At 45.5% G+C, this 18,016-nt stretch overlaps 1 protein-coding gene across 6 annotated transcripts in view; it reads left to right on the top strand.

Annotated features, from left to right (window-relative positions):
• FRMD4A (FERM domain containing 4A) overlaps window positions 1-18,016 on the top strand; it is a 283,978-nt gene that overhangs the window by 146,493 nt on the left and 119,469 nt on the right. For all 6 annotated transcript variants that reach the window (XM_019487548.2, XM_019487547.2, XM_014607558.3 and 3 more), the window contains exon 3: window positions 13,619-13,713. In XM_019487548.2, coding sequence (XP_019343093.1) covers window positions 13,619-13,713 — 95 coding nt within the window. The remainder of the gene's footprint in view (window positions 1-13,618; window positions 13,714-18,016) is intronic.

Genomic DNA, 18,016 nt, shown 5'->3' with positions numbered 1-18,016 from the left:
TTCCAAATAGGTCAGTAGAGTTTACACCGGTCGGTGCAAGTGAGAGTGAATCAGCCCCCTGTTCTGAAGTGGTCCGACACTACTGTACTCATCGCACTGGACTAGATGATAGTGCCAGGATGATAATGGTGCTGTAAAAGAATGAAAGAGAAAGAGGCAAAAAGGTTGGAAGAACCAAAGAGCTGTAAACAGTCTTTGTAAAAACCCCCCTGGATGAGTCATGTGCAAGAACTGTACCCAAGACCTTTGTATCTCGAAGTGTAAACCTCTGATCTGTGACGTAAGTGATCTGGCCCAGGTGCTTAGAAGTAGTCAGAAACTCGTACTTGGTCTAGCTACTAGCAGAGGGCATAGGTCCCATAGAGGTAACCCAGTGTTATTATCAAGGAGGGCACTGTAAGCGGGTGTCTGCTTCCGGGTGTCCAGAAAAGGTCTGCGGTAGAACTGGTGCTGGAGCCGTGTGAAACTTCCATTACAAACCCTGAAACCACCTGGGGTTATTCACCTGGCCTGCAGTTTTGTTATAAGTTTGAAAGACAAGCCCAATTTGTTGACTTTTCAAGCATTTAACAGATATTTCACACTCATTTGGGCCCAAATGCTCAGCACCAGCCTTTCCGTCATGTTCTCTTGTTATAGGTAATTGGGCGTTCTGTGAGCAGAACCTAGCTTTCCCAGTCTCTTCTCCATGCGGTAAATATGCTCACCTCTGTGCAACTTGGAAGCCTGAAAATGCAAACATTAAGCCTGACCTTGGAGGTGCATTGTTGCTTTGTAACAGAGCTCCACTCTTTATACAAAGCCAATTATTCTCCGAACTAGGACAAATGCGTACCGGCCTGTGGATCTCGTCTCGGTACGGCCAGCGTGATGTCTCTTTTGCTCTCGTTTCTACTTGGAAATTCCAGCAATGTCATGGAGAGAGCCTGCGCAGAGAAACGTGGGAGGTGTTCGGGTCTTTAACGTGGCTAAGAGTGCAGATTCGAGGGGAGAAGTTAGCTCTAAAAGCATGCAGGCAGCTTGTCTGCGTTGACGGAACCGGGATTGCCGGAAAGTTGATCATTCCAGTTCACACAGGCAAGAGGATGGATATTTATTTTTGTATCATTCTTTGTGGGTTTTATCTCATAAATTTGCTCCTGAGTTTCCTGAAAGCTCAAAGCAAACCCCAGCCAAAACTCACAAGTTTGGCCTGGATTTTTATTAAAGCCATTCAAATCCACCTAGCATGGTTTCCAGCAAAACTATAAATCCCACCATCAAGCCAGTAGGGGAAAGAAGAGACTTGCTGAAAATGTGGCCTTGAGTTCACTCAAAAGCTCAGCCAAGCATCTAGCAAACCAGGGGTGAGTTCCAGGTTTGTAATGAAAAGCACAGGGCAAGGTGAGGCTAGGTTAAGTTTTGTGAAGTACTTCTTTCTCTACTTCCAGAGTGCACGTCTTCCCCCCTTGTGAAGGGCAGATCCAGAGAGAAAACAGGAAGGTGCCGTTTCTCCCCAACTATCAAAATCCAAATCTAAAAGTTTAAATAAAAAAAAAAAATAATAGTTGCATGTATGAGATGTCTTGAGGCAACATTTTAACTTGCTTTGCTGGCATTTCCATGCCTGATTTGCTAAGCTGACAGTGACCTTGGCAGCATTGCAGAAGCAACTGTGATATCCGTCAGTGTTGAGATTTCTGTGCTTCCTTGATCCAAAAGGAAGGTGATATCACTGGGCTCCCACCCTTAAACTCTGGCTGGTGGCAATGGTCAGCCCAATCCTTTCCATGCCTGGCTGCTAACCAAGCAGTCTGCTCTTCTGGAGCGGTTTGATGAGGACCCTGATGCTGCTGTTGTCCCTTCATTCAGCTAAGGATTGTAGAATCACAGAGAAGTGGGGCTGGAAGGGATCTCCATAGGTCATCTAGTCCAACCACCTGCCTGAGGCAGGATCCTCCCTATCCAGACCATCCCATATACATCCATAATCTAACCTCTTAGTAAAACCACCATCAACCCTGACGCAACACAAGACATAACACCCTCCATATAAATGAGGAAGTGTGTAAGCTGGAGGAAACACCTGCCTAAGTATAGGCAGTGCGAGGTAGGAGACCATTCACATGGGGGCCTCTAGCAATCTTCAAAATCCAAAGAGTGGGATGGATTGAATAGTTTGAACTCAGAAGTGTGGGAACGGGGATCGAACGTGTGCATGGCAGCATCCAAGCTACTCAATAAAAAATATTCCTCAAACCCTCCAGATGCCGTCAGTGTGTACTTACCTGTCCCCCATGCGCTGCTGGTGCTTCTGGGGCCCCGAGAATGAGCAAGGAGCTTCGGCTTTTGCAAGATAGGAAATCAGTCTGCAAGTGCCTGGCAAAGAGTTTGCTGCTTCCCTTCTGGTCCCACTGCCAGACAGCAAGGCAGACAGCCCAGGACTTGCAGATTCCCAGAAGGGATGCACTTCTCTGAGCAGCCGCTTCATTGCTTTGTGCTTAAGGACTTGTCATCAACAAATAATCGGGTGGCAGAGGGAAGGTGCCAGTCCCAAAAAACCTTCTGTCCTCAGCCCCTCAGCCTGCTGCTTCATCCGTGTTGGGAAAGCGGCATCTGACATGGAGCTGCTCCACGCAGCACGCTCCAAGCAGAGACGGGAGGCACAGTCCGTAGTCTTCATCTTGGCTCTGACATTGATTTGCCCCACAGACTTGGCCAGGTCACTTACCCCCCGCCTCACTGTCTTTAATAATGCTCAACACATGTCCAGGCTGACTGTGAAGAGTAAATAGTGTCTGCAAAGAGTTTTGAATTAAGCGATGAAATGTCAGGCACCCTGCAAGTCAGTTAGCTGGCACGTGCTTGACAATATCGTCCAAGGTTTGCCTTGCTAAACATGGGGGGTTTGGTCTCTGTTTCTGGCCCAAACAAATTTGAATGCATGGCATGCCTCCCTGGTTTTTGGTTGTAACCGTGCTGGTCTAAGGACATAGGCAGGCAAGGGTCTTTGGGTAGATGCGATATCTTTTATTAGACCAACTGACTAGTTGGAAAAAAAGTTCTTTGCAAGCTTTCGGGCGCAATCACCCTTCTTCAGGCATTGGGAGACTGCTGGTCTGAGACTCCAAGGAATGAAAGAAGAATAAAAGTGACAGGCTGTCAGTGACAATGTAATTTTCTCACTTACGTTCTCACTGTCACACTTTTATTGTTCTTTCACTCCTTGGAGTCTCAGACCGGCAGTCTCCCAATGCCTGAAGAAGGGTGATTGCGCCCGAAAGCTTGCAAAGAACTTTTTTTCTAATTACCCAATTGGCCTAATAAAAGATATCACATCTACCCAAAGACCCTTGCCTGCCTATGACATGCATCCTGCAATCACTGACTTTTCGAGAAAGTCAGTTTTACTTCCTCCTGCTCCCTGTTTTGCTGGAGGCAAGTTGGTTTCATTTTGCTACATAAATGAGGTGCGCTGATTTGTTGAGTCAAACGCCAACTCTCTGAAAGTGGAGCTGCAAGTACCGCTGTTTATCATACTCCAGTCGCTTGCCCATAACGGCGGCAGCGTTCGGCTGTTTCATGACACAAAAAAAAAAAAAAAAAAAAATCAGACCTTGTGTCTGCAGACATTTTGCATTTCAGTGAACAATTTTTCACATAAGTACCTCTCAGTCTGTTTGGATTAGGCTTCCTATATTGACCCGTTAATACGGAATTAAAGAATGGCGGATCTCTCCCAGAAAGGGAAATTCAAGCCTCAAAACCCTAAGGCATCTCCCCTCCCCCCCGTCTAATCTTCAGCATGAGTGGATTGGAGCAGCGTTCTTGCCCTGCATTCAGACACAAAGATAGCTGAAAGGACCATTATTTGATATTTACATAACATTCGTACTGAGCAATTTGATATTTTCTTTTTCTTCAAAGTGCACAAAATGGGTTAAACAATTGGTGCCTGATCTGTTGGCAGAACCAAATTGACGAGAAAGGAATGGTAAATGGCTGACAGCTCAGTATTTTATGCACAGAGCCCATGGAAGCAAGAAAAATTATAGGACATAAGCAATCATGGTGTAATGTACTGACTAATGCATGTGGGTATATGTGTGTGCTGCTGGCCTCTAGTAGATAAGAGCCTACCACTGAATAATGTGTTTTTCCAGCCTATATGCAGGGAGTTCAAAGGTCTGGTGTTTCATTTCCAGTGCTGTCTGTCTTGGCATTCCTATACACCAGTGGTTGTCTACGTTTTTAGACTGGCGGTACCGCTTGTTAGGCTCAAGGCACCCCTTGGAAAATGCCAGTTCTTAGTTTTAATTTCCTCATTGACTATGGAAAAATAATACAGAATGTTTTCTGTTGGAAAGAGTTAAAAAAGACCAAAACAGGTCAGAATTTGTCTTTTAGGCTATGGATTCTCGGGTGCTTCTTGTGAATCGTGCGTGCAGCCCTAACCGCGGTAAGCATCCTGTGTCACCCCTGAAAGTGTCTCGGGGCACTTCACAGCACCCTGGTTGAGAAGCAGAGCTATCCACTCCGCACTATGGAGTCAGGGCGCTGCACTTATGATTTAGATGCTCATTCCGAATACACCGTAGTATAAATAGCTGGTTTTTACTGCAAACAGTGGCAACTTCGCTTCCTCAGGGAAATGCAGTCAAAAGGAGAAGGGGAATTGTGTGGGAACTCCCCTTTGGCACTTTTATTTTCATCCAACGCCTCTCTCAATGGACTAATGTTTTGGGGAGCCTTCGTCCAGCCAAAGAGCATGGCAAGGTGTTTGCTGTGTGTCTGTTGGTGCTGCTTTAAGGATAGTTTGGGGAAGAATCGTTCTATATTAATGCAAATTGCTTTCTTATCTGCATCACTTCCCCACTCCATGGACCAGCACTGCTGCATGCCCAGGTTGCAAATCTCTTGCATCTCAGATAGAGAAATACAAAGAGCTGTCCACCACCCCTTCCCCTTTGGTTTTTGGGAAATTTGACTTCAGGAGTGCCCAAACATGACACTTTAGCCAAAAGTGAGCCTTGGATTTCTAAACAGGGAAGAGTTGAGTTTAGTGCAGCCTGATTAGATGTGTTCAGCCTCTCCTAGGTTTGTGTGACTGCCATGTGTCTGGTTTATATGTTAAAACATCATAAAATATTAAACTGCCTGCTTCCCAGATTTTTCAGAGTTTGTCTGTCTACCCGCTGCTGAGAGCTGGGGAAGTGCAGGGCTTGCGATGGTTTTGGATAGGTTTATATGACAGTTGATAAAACAAAAGATATATTCTGTGTGCATCTGCATTGATGGATGCATGCAGACAACTTCTAACACGGTGCCATCTGTTCCTTATTCATGGCACCGCTGGACTGTGGAGGAATAATCTCTCAAATTCAGCTCTTTCTAAACTTAATGGGAAAACCCACACTGAGAAGCAAGTTTCCTTGCCAGAAGTTGGCTGATGTTTTTTCCACGGGGAAAACGCATGACCATGGAATTTCTCAGCTAATATTGCCTTTTATTTATGCCGAGCATGACATAGCTTTAATACCAAGAATCCTGTTTCTCTGCCAGGTGAAGAATAATTCATGTAACCTTTTCCTGATTTTCAAAGTAAACCAGGCTCTGGTTTTAACCCAGACCTCAATCTGGCCTGTAAAATTGCAGGCTCAAATAACAGCTTCCAGTTGTGCCCACTAAGATGTCTTTCTGGCATAAAAGGCAAGAAACTACTCTCTTCCCTGGCTGGACATGATTTCTCTTAGGATGGATCTGAGATAAGCTTGTAGGGTAGATGGGGGGCCGTGCACTTTTGCATCCTGTAATGCAACTCTTCTGAGGCAAGAGGACCATGCTCTCCAGGGTTGCTGTCCTGTCCCCGGTTATGAGCATCACATTAACTTTAATGCAAGTGTTACCAATAGAACTGGACAATGTTTTTTTCAGATTCATTTTTTATTCTTTTAATTGAAAAAAAAATTGGAAAAGATTGGAAACTTCCAATTTTGTAATGCGTCCATATGTTCAGTGAAGATGGAGAATTAACTGTTTTGCCCTCATTCTGCTTTTGGCCCCGTTTTAGTGCCCCTCTTCTCCCCTTTTTTTACCTCTACTTTTCAGCAACAAAATAGAAATAAAAAAGATTTAAAAAAGAACAAAGGAGATGAGGGGAGGGAAAACTGAGAGAAATAAACAACACTTGGAAATGTTCTCAGTGTTGAGCAAGAGAAGACTCATTCCCCTTGGAAACTTGTGGACCAAAAATATGTCTATCCTTTATAAAATGTTTTCTTTTATTTTGCCCTATTTTTTGACCATCTCTAAAGCAAAAGGGAGCAAAGAGGAGCATGATTCCTTCCTTCCAAACTTGAGTATGATGGGTATTCCCCCACACTTCCCCCTTTATGGCACAATAGTGTTGTTTCTGCTCCCTTGTCCTTTTACATTTGTCTTGTCCTTCTGTAACTGTTTTTTACATGACTAAGTCACCTTCACATCCAGTTAAAAAGAGACACCTGTATTATATTATCATCCATAGATAAAGGCACCATACAGAAGGATGCATCGCTCAGTGAAGTTAATTCATCATTTTTGACAAATTTGACTTTAAAATGGACCCTAAAACACATATAGTTCACCTCTGCATGAAAGATCTATTCCCGCTGTTCTCACTAGCACATACACCAGCTCTAGCCAGGGCACTGGGGATATTATCAGGGGATTCAGTGTCCGACCAATTGACATTTCTTTATATGAGCTGAAAATGCTCCGATCAAGCCAGCTTTGCGAATAGAAGAATTATCTTGGCAATTCTGTGATCATCTACACATCATATTGTGCTGTATTTACTAGTCCTTCAAAGCAAAAGGAGATGTAGGCATTAGGCATCTCCAAATAGAGACCAATAATTTCCTTTTTTTTTTTTTACATTCAAGATGACCTTTTTTTATGACCCTTGACATAAAATCCCTCTATCCTGTCTTTGCATTTTATGCTAGTCCAACAGGAATATCGCCTGAGAATGAAGAAACGAGTCAAGACTTCAGGATTTGGTCTACAGACATTACATTTTGTTTTTCAGAAGAGCTAAGCATCCACGCCTGCAGCCAAAGTCCATGAGAGTCACGCTCGCTGTCTCTGCAGATTGGAGCAGAAAGATGGAAAAGACTTCTTGGCTCCCCACACTCGGACAGTGCAGGGTTGTTCCATCTAGCTCATTGCTTATTCTGTCCCTCCCTGGTTTACAGCTCCTTACCAGCATGTTCCCCCTTATAATTAGTAAGATGAGTAGGTCCCTGCCTGCCTCTGGATTTTGCTTAGTTGCATCTAAGCAGCATTTCCCCAGCACACAAGCTGTGTAGGGGGTTGATTGCTCCCAGGCTGCAGGAACCCTGGTTAAAGCCCAGCCCCAGCCACGTGTTCATTTTGTTCCTTGCTATCGAGGCAGAGATGCTTTGCTGCTGCAGCGCATTAAACAGCATTTCAAATAAACCCCTCTGACATTGCCCAGAGCATGCTGAGGGGCGTTTGGGTTATTGTGTTAATAAGGAGGCAGTCCCTAATGAATTCCCATCTGCTCTCCTTTCCCAAGGGGCAGAAGGAAAAGCTAGAATTGCTCTGCGCTGCCAGATCTGGTTTGAATTTCCAGAGGAGGTTACCATTATATTAGCTTGTCAGAATTCCCTTGAATGACGTATTCATGCCATTCTGTCTGTCTAGTCGCTTTGTTTCTAATGAGACCCTCACCACGGCATCTAGGTGCCACGCTTTTGTGCTCTACAGAGCTGTGACTGTCACAGGTGCTAACGGCCCTATGTGCAATGCATCCAGAGCAAATCTCGTGTGCCGCTGCAGGGGGAAGAAGTGGGGAAGACAAATGGAAATCCAGCTCACAGCATACTGCCATGCAGAAGGGACTTGGGGACAGGATGCAGAGTAGCTGGGAATAGTTGGTTATTGGGACATCAGTACACATGTTGGATCCCACAGCTCTTCCACACCTGGACTGGGAGCACTGGTGCCAAATGAAAGCTGTTCCATCCCAGCTGGGGAGGAAGGATTTTTTTCCCCTCCTCCAGCTCAGGCTGAGCTGGGACCAGGTTCTGGGTCAGGGTAATTTCTATATAGTAGTGAGCAGTCAAAGCTTTTTCTTTGCTTAGTGTGCATTGTCTTTGTCCTGGCCTTATAAATAGGTGTGATGTGGAAAGCAATGCTGGAAGAACAGCACTGGCACCACCATCCCTCACCCCACAAACCAGTCTTCAGGTTGCCTTTTTGAACCCAGTGCCACCAACATTCATGGCAGCTTCCCCCGTGCTATCAGAGTAGCCACATCTTCCGCCACGTGTCTGAGGGTTTTATTAATACAAAACAAATATCCCTGTGGAAAATTAAGCCCAGAAATTAATAATGAATTAAAATGTGCCGCTAACCTGTGCAGCCGACGCACAGCTTAGGATGGCAGTGGGACACAATCTTGAAGGGGACCAACAGGACTTAACATCACAGTCTTAAGCCTCTTCAAGGAGGCTGGGTCAGTGACTTACCTGGTGCAGAGCTACCACTGGCTCTGTGCCTACTCTTCTTTCCCCTTATCTCACTGGGCATGGGCTATCCCCTCTTATCTGATGCCACAGACTTTTCGAGAGGCCTGCCCACATACTGGAGGCAAGGATCCTTAGCCCACCCTGCTTCCCATGTTGCAGGCAGCAGTCAGACAAGAAACTGCTTTAGCCAAGGATGTCTTTTGTTGGACGAATGCAGACTGTACGGAGTAGCATGCAAGGCACTTACGCACTGGTGCATCCTCAGAGGGTGACTTCACATGCTGTATCCATCAGATGTCCCTGCGCCACAGCAGCAGTGAGCAAATGCTTTGTATGTCGCAGCTGTGTGAGGAGAATGGGTGCTGCTCTTGGGACCTAATACTCACTAGAGACCTGCCCCTGTGGGATACTGTTGTACTGAAGGCAGGCAGCAGCCAGCCTCTTGAGGGATCGGCAGTCATGCCCATTCCTTGTCTTTTATTTCCTTCTCCTTTTTATTCCCTCGTCCTAGTGACATATGAAGCTGAAGCCTCCAGCTCTGCCTGAGAGGTTGGAACATGGTGCTGTTGGCTACAAAGGACCAACTCACAGGATCATAATGAATTCTCATTTATTGTATGGGATGTGAAGTTACCAATAAAATCATAAATGCAAACTTTGAGTTATGAGGAGTACTGGTCACCTTAACACATACACACACATACACTCACTCATTCAAGCCCACGTCATTCAAACCCATGTAGCACAGTGTATAGTAGCTGTTGTAGTGATTGTGAGAGCACTGGTGTTAGTATATCTCCCTGTCCAAGGCCCTGGAGCCTGCTGTCGATGGTCAGCTTCCTTCAAGGTGACATCTTCTCCAGAAGGGGGTCACCTGCTTGTCCTTCTGTCTCGGTCGGTCAGGTGCTGGATGAGAGGGCACTACTGAGGGTCATGCTTCACTGCCTTTTATCCCTTTCTGGCAGACTTGTGTGATTCCTCAGCATCATCTTGGCTGCCCAATCTGGAGGTCGCTGTCCCACGTGGGTCTTGAGTAGTGCATAGTCACAGGGGTCTCTGCCCGCTGGTACCTGAAGTTTCGGGAGTCCACCCTTGACTTATTGACTTAATGGCTGTATTGTTATGGGTTACAGGAATAGTCAATAGGGTGGGTGCTCAGTTCCAGGAATCGGTTCCTTGGCTTGATTAGCCTAAAAAGGCTTATAGAGTAGAGTTTTGTAATGCTAAGTTTCTCTGGCTAGGTTATTGTCAATTAACAACCAGAGGCTCTTGCTTTGTCTTCAGTTATCTACTGATTCATTATACATACTGGCATTCACTCAAGGGGGACCAGCCCAGTATAGCAGATTTTATCACTTTACAATTATAATTTCAGTGCAGTATTTTTAACAATGGTCCAGGGTGTAACTTCATTCTACAGGGCGTACATTCTTTAAGGGTTTAAAAGTATAAAATATGAAATACAAAATACCATGGTAAAGATGAGACAGATAAAATATAAGTATAAAAATGCACTGTGAGAAATATATAAAAAGGCAATGTGAGGTAGCGAGGATCAAAGGCTACTGGGGACAGTAAGTGAGTTAGGTTAGCACCAGGAGATATTTACAATCTTTGAAGTCAATATTTTAGTTCTTTTGTTTTCTTTAGTGACACTGAGCTTAATTGATATGTAGACGTAGTTTGTAGGTTTTTCCTACAGTTTTCTGGCTTGCTCTGAGCCTTGCCACACCCATGCAATGAGTGTGCTAGGTCTCTGCCAATACTTAGAAGGAAAAAGAAGTGCACAAAATGGGGGGTGCAGGCAAGAAGGGGCTTCTTGTTACCCTGCAACATGTCATACATGTTCCTCCCCCCCTAAATGAGTGCAGCCGGGTGCTGAGTCTGGTGTCTGGCTTCCCCACCCTCCAACATAATTGCTCATTTGTCAACATCTGAATCACAGCACAGCAGCTCTTACCAGGCTGTGCCAGTTGCAGGGCACAATGCCGCAATGTATGCCATTGTTGCGAGACCGAGTGCACCTAGCCTCTGTCAGTGGCCACGGCTGCTCAGACGATGCTGTCATTGTGTGCGTGGTTTGTAAGGTCAGAACTGATTTATTTGGAAACACAAAAGCGCTCTCCCTCTCCCTATGTCCCCCTGCCTCTTAATGATGGCTGGTTGAATGCAGCTTGCAGCACTGCTCTCCACAAACCCTCGTGCCCAGACAGGAATGGAAATAATCTAGTTTTTAAACGTGAGCAGGAGAAGATGGTGATATGGGGCTCGCAGGACTGGAACTCAATGAGATGAAATTGTGCCACTTATGCAACTCTGGCCAGCTATTTCTGCAACCACGGGGCCAGCCTGGTGACATATTTGGTACTCTTTTGTCCTTGTCCTCATAATGTCCAACCATCTCACAGTCGTAATGGATTTTATCCTCACAAGATCCCCATGAAGTAAGGAATCATGGGCTTCCTTTACCAGCTGGAAAGCAAGGAGATGAAGAGCTCTCCTGCATCACTTCAGTGCTGTTCCCAGGAGCATGGCCACCGAGGACAGCCACTATACAAGTTCCCACTGCTGAAAATGAAGTTAGGTTGCTGCTTTAGAGCAGCCCTGGCCACGTATCAGTACAAACACCCAAGGCAAAGGCATGAGGTCCCAGTGGCTCTAAAGCAAATATGTTGCCCCATTTTGGGGGTGTTGCTGCAAGCTGAGGAGGGACACATGGGGCGGATGCTGTGCTTCCTGGTGTCAGGCCTGAGTGTGGTGTGTAAGTGGTATATACCATGGGTCGGCAACTGCTAGCATGCATGCACATGAAGGCATTTTGCTTGGCTCGTGCACCTCAGGATAGATGGCAGGGAAGCCATGAGGGGCCTGATGTTTGTTGTGGCAGTGCCACCCCAGCCCCTTTCCATCATCCACCTTGGGGTACATGTGCATCCACCACCAGCAACAAGTCAGGCCGGGCTCCGCCAACCCTGCTTGCAGTCTTCCCATCACAGCTGCTTGCTGCTTCCCCTTCGCCTGCTGTGAGCAGCCCAGGCTCCATGGTGGGTGGCAAGGGCCTGCCCAGAGGTCAGGCTGGCTGTAGCAGGCAGCCAGGAGGCTGCAAGTGGCTGCACTGGGTCTGCAGAGCCCTAGTCCGGCTCATTGCTGGTGGTGGGATCACGCATGCCTCGAGGTGGACAGCAGAGAAGGGGCTGAGGCTGCGCTGCCACAACAAGAATTGAGCTCCTTGTGGTTTCCCTGCTGTCTGCCCCTGGCATGCCATCATCTTACAAGTCGAGGTTACGGTTGTTTTTGGCACTCTGCCCAAAAACCTTGCCGACCCCTGGTGTAGACGTAGATGCTCTGAGTGACTTGGCCAAGGTCCTGCATAAGAAATCTGATTCAGAAACTAAGCTTGGGTCTCTTGAGACTCACTTTAATTTCCTATCCACTAAGATATCCTTCCGATCCAGTGGCTCAGGCTTTGTTCAAACGTTAGGAACAAACTGTTCCAGTGGCAGCAGGGTCTAAACATGATAACAGTTGTTGTTTCTCTCCTTGCATGCCTAGGTACCACAATCAAGAATCAGGGCCGCACAGTGTCAGGTGCTGCATAGACAAATAACAAAATAATCCTTTGTTATCCAGGTGTCAGTTAGGATGTAACAGGTGGATGAAACAGGCAAACTAGGTGGGTAAGAGGGTGAGGTAGCATTAAATGTGCACAGGTTAACATAAAAACAAGTGTTGCTGAGTGCCATCTGCCTCACTGGTGCCAGGTGGTAGTGAATGGAAGTAAAAAGTTAGGAGGATGAGGTGATGGTCCTGGATTTTGGGCAGGAGTTAAGGAATAACTAACATGGTTGCATTTAATGTGGATCCTCAAGAAATCCATTTCTGAGCACTTGGAGGAGAAGAAGGTGATTAGGAACAGTCAGCACGGGCTCACCAAGGGCACATCATGCCTGACCAACCTGATTGTCTTCTATGACAAGGTGACTGGCTCTGTGGATGCGAGGAGACCGATGGGTGTGGTATACCTTGATTTAGCAAGGCTTTTGATATGGTCTCCTACAGCATTCTTGCAGACAAGCTAAAGAAGTATGGGCTGGATGAACTGGGCTGTAAGGTAGATAGAAAACTGGCTGGAGCATCAGGCTCAGCAAATCAATGGCTCGATGTCTAGTTGGCAGCTGGTATCAAGTGGAGTGCTCCAGGGGTTTGTCCTGGGGCCAGTTTTGTTCAATGTCTTCATCAATGACTTGGAAGATGGCATAGAGCGCACCCTAAGCAAGTCTGCAGATGACACCAAGCTGGGAGGAGCAGTAGATACGCTGGAGGGTAGGGCTAGGATTCAGAGTGACCTAGACATATTGGAGCATTGGGCCAAAAGGAATCTCATGAGGTTCAACAAGGACAAATGCAAAGTCCTGCACTTAGGATGGAAGAATCTCATGTGGCCATGTGTCACAGGGTTTAGGCTCCTGAAAAGAAAGAGCAGCAACTGAAGCCCACTTACCAAGTACCCTTTGCAGCAGCATCAAACTCAAAGCTTACAGGGTCTCCACAGGGCATGCACAAGGCAACCCTGGCTCAATAAAAGGACCACCCTCTTAATCATAGGAAAGGCCTTGTTCACTATATGGTTCTGTCTAGCACTGACTTTTTTGTCTAAAACTCCCACCGCTGCAGTACTAAGATTATCATAGAGAGATAAGGGAAGAAGCAGGGCAAGTCTTAAGGTCTTATGGCTGGAAGTCTGACCAGGAACACCACCGGGAATGGAGATTCTCTAGGCTTCTGTAGAGATTTTTCAATTGTCCATGTTTTTATGTTTTCCGTAATATTTAAGCTAAATCTCCAAGCTGCAGTGACTTTGATAAGTGCCATAAGGATCTATCCTTGACCAATGAAAATAGTTAATCCCATCCTCTTCACAACTTCTCTGTGGACAGATTATCAGCTGTGTCTGCCATCGGCTGTATATTCTTCAGACTTGCCTTGCCCACTCTCTTATCCTTCTATGATAATCCTATTTTATACTATAGATTTATATTGAAGAAGTAAAAGAAGTATATGAGACCTGACCCCACTGTTAATTGTTTTTTCTTCTTGTTTTCCAGCCAAAGCTTTTGGCCAAGGAGCTGCTTGACCTGGTGGCATCTCATTTCAACCTGAAGGAGAAAGAATACTTTGGCATTGCATTCACGGATGAAACGTAAGTGCCATGGCGGAAAGCACTTGGAAGCATAAAAAGCCTGCCTGCCCACCTTCCAGGCAGAAGGGCCAACACATAGGCCTGTGCACCATTTATGTCCCTAGCCCAGGCCTGGTGGGACATGGGGCTAATGTGAGACTAAGGTAGCATGTGCATTATTCTCATTACTAGCCCTTTTATACAAGGTTGGGTGTCGCTTACTGTGAGTTAACTGTTGTCCGAGATGCGAGGAGACATGAGCAGTCCCTTCCTAGTCAGATGTTGACAGAGCCCTTGTCTTTGACATTGGCAGAAGGTCATCTTATGCTGTCTTGGTCTTCAAATCCAGTTGCCACTTCACAATCGTTACTGGTATGGCAGAACGGTATAATTAACATGTTAACAGGATTGTGCTCTCAGGCAGGTTTAATGCTAATGACAAATGAATAGAGGGACAGAGAAACATCTTTTTCAAATTACACTGGGTAATTTCAAGAACCGTTAGGTCCCAGATAAAGGAAAAGGGGAGGGGGAAGAGATGAAGAGCTCCAAAATTTAATATTAAGTCCAGACGTTTGTGAATAATAACATTTTGTGTAAAACAGGGATGTTGGGATTTGGCCTTCCCCAGCAGTTCTGTGACATTTTGTGATGGTGCTGGAGAACTGGCACATGTAGCAGACTCCTCGCAGCTGTCAGCTGTCATTAGTGTGGTGTTTTATTTTCCACAACCTCTGTGGTTACATCAAAATCTCACCTTTCGTTTTAAGGAAAGGAGGTTTGCAGCCCATGTAATTTTGGACACAACTCGAAAACAAGAGCTCTTAAGCTTCATAAGCCAGAAAGCAAATAAATACTTCACACTGGGTTTGTCTACACATGCATTTACACCGACTTAAATTTACTGTGCAGTAAATTACTGTGCAGTAAGTGGGAATAGGCCAACGTCTACACATGCAGGCGTTAAAGCGCATTAACACTATGTGTGGACTGATTTGGGACTCAAGTTAGTCCCAAGTCAGTCCACAGACTCAGTGTTACTGTGCAGTAAGGTGTCTACACGTGCATTACTGCACAATAACTAATTGGGCATGAATTTGATACCTGCGTGATGCTGAAGTCAGCATAAGTCACCATATTTACTGTGCAGTATGGGCATGCCCATGTAGATGCGTGCCTGTACTATGCAGTCATTTTGGTTACTGGGCAGTAAATGTGCACATGTAGACACACCCACTAGGTAGTCAGAGAGAGGCCATAACCACTGCTTAGCATATTATCTCCTTGTTAGCTTGTATTCCCTGCCTCCCTCCAGCACCTCCGTGTTTTCTGCAGAATTAGATTGTAAAGGCCTCGGGGAAGAGACTGTGTCTTGGGTATGTGTCTGTATGTAGATAAGCGCAAACCTGATTTCTGATTGAGAAACCCCCTAGGTTTTACCACGAGAAAAATAATAAAAAGGTACATGGATTATATATAATGTCATGATTTTTTTTTGCCAATAGCATGGCTTGGGGTTGGCAAGCCTATTACCACTGACCAACCCAATTTCACCATCCCAGGTGAAATGCTAAAAAGTGAGCAACACAAATTTTTTATTAAATGATACAGGGGGAAGATAGTGTACACACACATAACATAAGCATACACATACACATTCATGTAGGTGCACTGAGGTGGGTACATAGCACAGTACAGATCTGCCATCTTCTAGCCTGTCCCCCTGCCCAAGCCACCTCTCCATTATAAGAGAAGGAGCCCTCGTAGAGCACAGCTGTCTAGCTTGCATTGGAAACCAAATGGCTTGACTAGCAATGGGATGTTCATGCTTAAAGTGGTACACGTGCAAGATGGGACTGCCTAGGAGAGGACCCAGAGTGCACAGCCGACAGGGAGCCTCCTCAGCCTTGGACAGGTTTGTAGATGGAAAGTTACTGTGGCAAAAGGAGAGCCCTGTTCCCTGGGTGTTTTCTCTCAGCATGTCATGCTGAGGGGAGCTCCGGCTGGGATCCGAGGCGGTGAGGCACTCTGTGCACGCTCCCTGAGGGTGAAACGGAGCCAGAGGCCCAGCTGTTTCCATTTGTTCTCAGCATAGTGACACTAGTTACAAAGGAAAATGCCCGGCAAGCCCATTGGCATGCAGCCAGCCCTACAAGAAAGTGGAGTCACATCATATACCCAAGAAGGTGGAAAAATAAAAAGCATTGTGAGCATGGAGAGGTGAGAAAGATGATGTGCTAGTGACCATATTTAGTTCCAGAAGGGGCATTAACTTCAGACGCCCTGGGAAAAGCAGCTTAACAAAAACCACGTGGGAATAAAGCTCTAGGGTAGAGAAATGCAAGAAACTGATAAAAGGTCAAAATGCTTGAAACTTTTGGTATCCAGATTGCAGCCGTATTGGTCTAGAGGAAAAGGCAATCAGGACTCGTGGCAGAGGTGATATCTTTTATTAGACCAACAAGATTTTTGCAAAAAAAAATTCTTTAATTGCAAGCTTTCAGGCACAAACACCCTTCATCAGGCATTGGAGAATAGATTGTAAAAGTTCTCCTGGGTAGAAACTTTTGGAGTGTCTGACATGCAAGTGGGATGGTCTGTTTGATCCCCAATAGAGACTGATGTACTGAGATCCTAACCTAATCAGTAGGCCACTCCCTGTCCCTCAGAAAATCCCAGATAATTTAAGTGAGGCTTTTGGACGACTACCGAAATTATCACATAACATATTTTCCCATCATCATCTTCAACAGAATTTTGTCCATATGTGACACAACCTGTGAAATATAGGAACTATTTTACGCAGTTGAACACATCCAACAAAGTAGTTAAGGCATTAGACCGGGACCTGGAAAGTCTGGGATCAATTCTTCACTCTTCCACAGACTTTCTGTTTGCCTTTTGGCAAGTCCTTCAATCTCCCTGTACTTGCATGTTCCACCTCTAAAATGAGGATCAGCTTTTAAAATAACATTTCTTCCCTACACTATTAATAATAGGAAAAGGATAGGAGGGTCTGTCTTTCACTACACGTCTGTAAAGCGCTTTGCACAATAGGGTAGTGGCATTGGTTGGGGACTTTAGGCAGCTTCTGGAATACTAATAGGAACGATTTAATTCAGAACATTTCTGTGACACTACGGCAAGAGATTTATCTAGTTTTCCTCACAGATGCAATACCTCTGACTCTGGGTGCTCGCGTCCTTGAGTGGAACTTGTATACACCAGCTAAGACAGAACAGGTCTCGTTCATAAATATATTCTGAGCTTGGCTTAGCTGCAAGTTTGGAAAAAGAAAAAACCCACTGAAGTATTAAATCAATTCTTCAATTTAAGAGTAAAAGCTCTATGAGAGTAATTTATTTAAAAATGATTGGGACTGGGGATTTCCATTCATTAGTGCACTGTATCATGACAACCTGAGAAGAAAATCAATAGGAACAACCTTTGCGTTGGCGACTTAATAGCTTCTTGTGATAATATAGGGCCATTACTGCATTCAGCATGACTAAAATTAGCTTGTGAGACTGTTATGGGGGAAAGAGTAACGTGTCTTATTTTAATGATCATAGGAATGCGTTATAGCGTTAGCAATGAACTGAGGGGCCACAGGTCAAATGGTGACCTCTGTATGGCAGGGTGGATGCGTGGGGCCAAATTCCCAACCCCTGTATAAATCCAGAGAATTAGGAATTAGCCTGATTGGAGAGGAATGGTGGCCTTATGATTAAGACGTGGGGAAATGGAGCAATTTTAACTCATCCAATTATGAATCTTCACTATCCCTTCTTCCTTCTGCCATCAATTTGGAAATTTGTGGAAGTAAAATCAGTTTTGCAGTGGCTGAAATTCAACTTCTCTTCACCTCCCCAGGGATGTGCCCATGTCAAGGCTGTAAACAGGTCTGCTCCACCTTGTGCTCAGGATCAGGGATCATTCACCGTCTGCCTTGCAAGCCCTGGGTTAATTTCTTCCTTCCCTGCTGTTCCCCTTTTCTTTCTTGCAGGGCCATTGATACCACTGGACTCTGGATGAAGCCTGCACTCTCTTTGCAGAGCTGATCCAGCAAAGCAGTCAAAGCCTCTTCAGCTAAGTTATGTAGGATAAAAATGTGTAAAGGATCGCTGCTTGAGCATCTGGGCATAACCCAACCCTCTAGGAAGAAATCATCTCAGCCATCCAGTCCTGACCAGTGTCAGAGCTGGATCTGGGGACTAACCTGCTGTTATTTATGTGACAGCACTGCTAGAGACTGTGCTATAAATCACATGGTAAGAAATGGCTTCTTCGCCAAAATCTAAAGTCTAACTGAGCAATACAAATT

The sequence above is a fragment of the Alligator mississippiensis genome, chromosome 4 (genome assembly GCF_030867095.1).
Source record: "Alligator mississippiensis isolate rAllMis1 chromosome 4, rAllMis1, whole genome shotgun sequence".
NCBI classification, from domain to species: Eukaryota; Metazoa; Chordata; order Crocodylia; family Alligatoridae; genus Alligator; species Alligator mississippiensis.
The sequence above is the reverse complement of the archived record's forward strand: the minus strand, read 5'-3'. Positions and strand labels throughout refer to the sequence as shown.